Source organism: Syzygium oleosum, unplaced genomic scaffold (genome assembly GCF_021117445.2).
Source record: "Syzygium oleosum isolate NSW1041296 unplaced genomic scaffold, Sole_v2.1 Sole_v2.17, whole genome shotgun sequence".
NCBI classification, from domain to species: domain Eukaryota; kingdom Viridiplantae; phylum Streptophyta; class Magnoliopsida; order Myrtales; family Myrtaceae; genus Syzygium; species Syzygium oleosum.
Genome location: NW_026607501.1, coordinates 7718585 through 7724331, shown reverse-complemented (window position 1 = coordinate 7724331; position 5747 = coordinate 7718585). Strand labels below are relative to the sequence as shown.

Genomic DNA, 5747 nt, shown 5'->3' with positions numbered 1-5747 from the left:
TTGTGTGTGCATTTGACCGCCGATCCTTCCTTGGTCATCATTTTCTTCGGCAACATTTGTTTCGTAATGATCGATGTCGTAGTCGTGGCCCTTACGCGTGTTCCTAGGCTGGGCCTGCTTTGATTTCGTACGAGCAAGGAGATCTACAGTATCGACGACCGACTCTTTCTACCCTGAAAAAAACACTTAAGGAGCAGTCTTCGTCTCCTTGAAATTCTAGCAATCTGATGCAGCGGTTCTTTAAATTGCATCCTTAAAGGATAGAAATGACAGAAGCAAGTGCATCATGGTACAACGTCTCTCATAACTCGGACCAAGTTTTACTGTAGAGAAGAAATCAATGTTTTCTTCCTTAAACATCGACATACCTGTAAGATTGTTTTCAAAGTTCTTTGCATACCAAAATGAACGCCGAATCCCTGTGCTTGCTGAGCCTACTTGTATTCTCACACTTCGACTTCTGATCAACCCATGAGACTCGAGTCTTGTATACAAATGGAGATGATTGTTTGCTTGTTCAGTGTCTCTAAAGCTCTTCCTTTGCCTTCTACAATCAGTCATAGGCGAATAAGGTTTACAAAAGTTTGATCGAATGCGAGGCAAGTGCGATATTAGTTGCAACTCACGTTGGAGATGTTTATCCACTTGTTCAGGGTCTGCAAAGCTCTTCCAGATTGTTGAGTTTCTTGAGCCAAACTTACTCCATCAGCTAATGTACGTACTTGGCCCACGACTAAGAGAGCTGCTGCTGCATTTAGTATCTGCATATTGTTTTGCCAGACACAAGTTTCTAAGCAAAGAGAGGCCAACAACATAGGTATTTTATTATTCATGAATTATCACCTTAATTTCTGCAAGAAATTGAACTGCAACTATTAAATTACAAGCCTGAATTTTAAAGAGTAACAGCTTCTAACAAAGGTTTTTTTTTCAAGTAACTAGTATGATCATCAAGTACAACTAGCGGGACATACAGTTCAACCAATCCAAATCAGAATGGTGAGCCAACAGGGGCTAAAGTGATTAATTACGATGCACTAAAATAGCAACTAAGGCTCGAGATTTCAGGTATACTCACAAATGCGTCCGCAATTGGTCCTTTTTCCCCCGATAATACGCGCTTCAAGACTTCCGCATTATAAGCGGGGCCTCCACCTCTCAGGTCATCTAACGTACACCGAGGAATGCCAAAGTCCACTGGCCGACAGAAATTCCATCGAAAGAAACCAATACTCAAGATCATGCAAATATTGATAAGCATTGACAAACAGGAAAAGCATCATTCTTGATAGTGCTGCCTAATGGCAATTTTCACCATCAACACCACTAAATTATAATCTCATATTTTCGCTTGTCAACAGTTTGAGAGAAGATGAAAAGAAGATTCTTACATGGATCAAAGGAGAATTTGTCAATCTTCTCCGGAGTAACGTCAAGAACTAACCCAGCCCCTGATCATGAATATGACCGCAGTGAGATAGAACTTAAAAGGAGCAGATCAAACACACAAAAGGAAAGGCAAAGGAGTGCGGGTCTTGTTGCTGGAACTTTAGGTACCCAGCAGATAGGCCTATACTAGTGAACAAGACAAGTGAGGATTATCTTACCGAGAGGACTAATTTCATCCAGACCCTCTGAATGAACAACAAGCGCTCTCTTCATGCCAAATCGTTGCAGTGCCTTTGCCATTTTAAGAACCTAAAAGAATGCATGAGAAAACAATGAACAATTCTTTCGTAACTAGAATATTAAATAATCGCACGCATCAAATCGTCAAATGAGTATATAGAAACACTTAGCACCTCAGAAAACAGAAGAGAGCGATTAATTTCACCTAGATACTTCCCCCTTTTCAAAAGCCCAGATTATAATTAACCAAAACAGGATGAACTGCTAAGCATATATATCCTAACTGCTTACAATACCATAGCTAAAACTAGGCAAATGATTTTTCTGTGCAGAAAGACAATGACAATGTGTAGGCTACAGAGAAGGTGCAAAAGAAAATCAAGGAGACATGCCAGGTACTTTAATTGAGAATTAAGGAGAACAAGTCAAATACATGTAATCTTGAGTACAAGCGCAATTTCTGAACTATCATAAATAGATAAAATATAGACAATTAATGCGTGGGCACTTACTAGGTCATCTTTGTAGACACCAACGACAACAAAAGATACCCGTGCTGGATTCAACATAGGTCCTAGTACATTAAATACCGTTTTCACTTTCAGCTTCTTCCTCACAGGACTAACAATCTTCATTGCCGGATGATATTTCGGAGCCATCATAAAACCAATTCCTACTTCATCCACACATCTCTTGATCCCCTGATACAACAAAAAGAGTTGTATGAGGATGACCATGTGCATGCACCAAGCAGGTTAACGAGGCCATTTGTGCCATACTTCTAGAATTATAGAACTCGAACCACTTAGTTACAACAGATTTTATTTTCTATCTGATATAAATACCTCAAAGAAGAACCATGTTCCTTGAGTAACAAATCTAGCCATTAACATCTTGACTACAATGCACTAACCTTGGGTTCTAAGTCGATGGCAACTCCCAAGGCTTCCAATACATCAGCACTCCCGCATGCCGAAGAGCTCGAACGGTTCCCTTGCTGCATTGCAACCAATTTGTCAATGATATCTAGCTAGTCGCAATCAATGTCACTCTTGGAATTTATGTGGAGATCAATGTCACCTTTGCAACTTTGGCACCGCAAGCTGCAGCAAGTACAGAAGCACCGGTTGATATGTTAACCGTGTTGGCACCATCACCGCCTGTTCCGACAATATCTACCGCATCAACTAATCCTTCCACTTTCTTAGCATACTTGATCATTGCCCTTGCCAAGCCTACAACCTGTCTACATGTTATACGTTTACATTCGAGATCACCATAAGCAACAACACAGAACTCCCCAAAAGCATGGTCTAGGAACTCTTACCTCTTCAAAGGTCTCTCCTTTGGCTCTCAACAGCACAAGAAAAGCACTGATCAGTGCCTCATCAGCGTCCTTCAAAAGAAAGTCTAGAGACGCCTCGGCGTCAGCCTCAGATAGATCCTCACGACTAATCAAAGACTCAATCAACTGCAGAATCAAGAAAGCAACAAACCAACCAACCCCATCAACCCCAACCTCAAAAAAACACAAAAAGCGACCGAAAAACAGAACCCCTTGACTGTGAATTACCTCGTTAAATGATCCGACCTTTGGAGAAGAATTTGTGCCGACATCATCATGCACAGCACTAACCCCTACACTCCTGGCACGAGCAGTATTGGCGTAAGCGCGTCCGGCTGAAATCCCAGGTCGGAGACCGGTCACCTGCGCCAACCTCCGATGGGAAAATGAGGAGTGAGAAGAGACGGGAGGTTGTCGGAGAACCAGTCTCTCTGCCATGGCCAACGCTCCGAGATTCTCCTCGCTCCGCTTATAGAAATCAAGATATGGGACAGAAAGAATCTGATGGGTGTTGGGATGTGTAACTGTAGCCCGAGTAAGTGATGGTGCAAAGCAAATTACAGGCAAGAAGAAGAAGCTTGATTTGAAGTACAGCGGCTGCCACCAACTTCATTTCCCAAATGGGCAACCACGAGCTAATCTGCACAAAAGGTAAATAATCTATCAATATTTTTATGAAATTACCACATCTATTCGTGCTTTGTATTTTAACAAATTTTAGTACTAACTTTATTTGCATAACTTGCTTTAAATTTAATAACCTCCTAAATAAAATTATCAAGTCTAAATTAGAGTTTTGTTCTAACTTTTATGAGATTGAATTATCAACAAATTTTGTATCATCAACTCTCATTTGAATTGTTTGAACTCTGGAATAAAACCCTGTCGTGACCCTCTCAAATTGGGTTTTCTTTTGGGAAACGGCATAAGAAGAGTTCAAAGGTATTGCCTTGATTAGACGCGGGCTCTCCCGAATCAGATAAACTTAGCTAAATCTAAACTCACTTGAATGAAATCAAGCCCATATCTGCCAAACTTGTGAACATAACAAGACTCCATTTTTTCCCCTCTTTTCATTACTCCCATTGTCTTCCATGTCCACCTTCTATTCCCACAACTTCTTCTCACTATGCACGTGTATTCTAAAACACCAAAGCTTCAACAACGATAATCCACATGCAACACTTGACGAGAATGACACTATCTCCCATTAACCACCACTGGTCACTTATCTATGACAATCTCCCCTTCGGAACAAAATTGGTACCTCTTCCTAAGCAAACCAAACTCATTTTTATTGTGTTAAACTCCAACCATTAAGACCACAAGAAAGCCTCAAGCCCCTGACCAAGCCCCTCCCATTACTTCTTTTTAATAAATCCAGAGACTTTTTTTTTTTTTTTTGATGACCCGGGAACCGCCGTACAGCCGACAGCCGGCGACGTAAACCCGGGGTGACGCTAGCGCAGGACCCACCACCACGGCGCCACACTTAAGAATCCCTAACGACTAGGCTGGGATTCGAACTCCCCACCCTTCGTGAGAGGCAGAGAGCGCGAACCAACGCAGCCGCTGCGCGAACCAATCCAGGGACTTCTTTTGTTTTCCCTTTAACCCAGAAACTTCAATACTCACGTATCAATTTCAGAACAGTACAACTTCAACAATAGTGCCTACGTATCTCATCCTAAACCAAAATAACATGCTTTATCATCAAGTACTTCCGGTTGCCAGACCTTAACCATGAACCGCCAACCCTTCAACCATCCACCACCTCGAAATAGCATACATAAACATCATTTGACATACCCAAATGCATATGAACAGCATTCGACACACACCGACACTTGTAAACAGCGAACCATACACAACATGCCATCTACGATCAAATCATTACACGAAACATAAAATGCAGAACAGAGAGCAGATGGACCCAGCAATACTCTAAGCAAAGATGAAATATGGCAGAATTCATCCTCTTAATAACCCACCAAACATGGTGTCTATCGAGCAAAGCGATTTCAGTTCACGTATTTTATCGAGCAGGTGGTGAGCGAATCAGTCATACCATTCACACGCAAGTCTCATGTTGTAAACTCGACACAGCTACGATTTAAGGCTGGGAAAATCTCTGAGGACACAAACTAACACGAGCGAGTGACCCACATTGCAGGAGCAATACGTTAAGCGCGCGAAAAAGATTTCGGGCAAGCGGCAAATCATACGGGGGCGTGAGACCAAGTTTAGCATGATCGTTTTCCTACCTCGACCAAAACGAAACCTGCGAGAGAAAACCCACCTTGTTCGATCCGCGAATGAGCAAATCCAAACAGCAGAAGACCGCCAGACGGAGCGGAGCCAGAGTGTTGCCGGGAAGGTGGCGGGGGGACGAAGAGGAAAGACTGGAAACAAGAGCGTGTCTTGCTGATAGAGGGAGTGAAGTTCAATGTCCCTTAATCAAATATCTAAAAATAAAAAAGTTTAAAAAATTAATGAAATTCTAATTTTTTGATCATAGGTTAAATTCTTCGATTTAACGAAAAAAGTTAACATTTTGCCACTTTAATGGAAAATGTGAGCATCTAAAAGGCCTAATTCTACTGATACCTATATGTAATCAACATACTAAGGACACTAATCTAATTTTCTAGAGTCAAGAAATGAGTTTCGCCGCGATCAGGAATCTCAAATCTCGACTTTTCTAACTTTTAAATGTTGGGTAAATTCAGTTGTCGACAAACTCCAAGGGAGGGTAGGATCTTTCTATTTGTAT

The 5747-nt window shown here is 41.6% G+C and overlaps 1 protein-coding gene across 2 annotated transcripts; it reads right to left on the bottom strand.

Annotated features, from left to right (window-relative positions):
* Positions 1 to 205: 205 nt before the first annotated feature.
* Positions 206 to 5412, bottom strand: LOC115678726 (anthranilate phosphoribosyltransferase, chloroplastic). 2 transcript variants are annotated; one of them, XM_030602141.2, is made up of 11 exons: positions 5274 to 5412; positions 3203 to 3614; positions 2957 to 3100; positions 2710 to 2871; positions 2543 to 2626; positions 2142 to 2330; positions 1608 to 1698; positions 1392 to 1451; positions 1079 to 1197; positions 627 to 761; positions 206 to 547 (listed from the first exon to the last, which is right to left on the bottom strand). In XM_030602141.2, the coding sequence occupies exons 2-11, from the start codon at positions 3410 to 3412 to the stop codon at positions 527 to 529; spliced, it is 1215 nt and encodes a 404-aa protein (XP_030458001.1). In that variant the 5' UTR covers positions 3413 to 3614; positions 5274 to 5412; the 3' UTR covers positions 206 to 526. The 2 variants fall into 2 exon arrangements, with proteins under 2 accessions (XP_030458001.1, XP_056174924.1); XM_056318949.1 differs by having other exon boundaries at positions 206 to 544.
* Between the last annotated feature and the right edge of the window lie 335 nt (positions 5413 to 5747).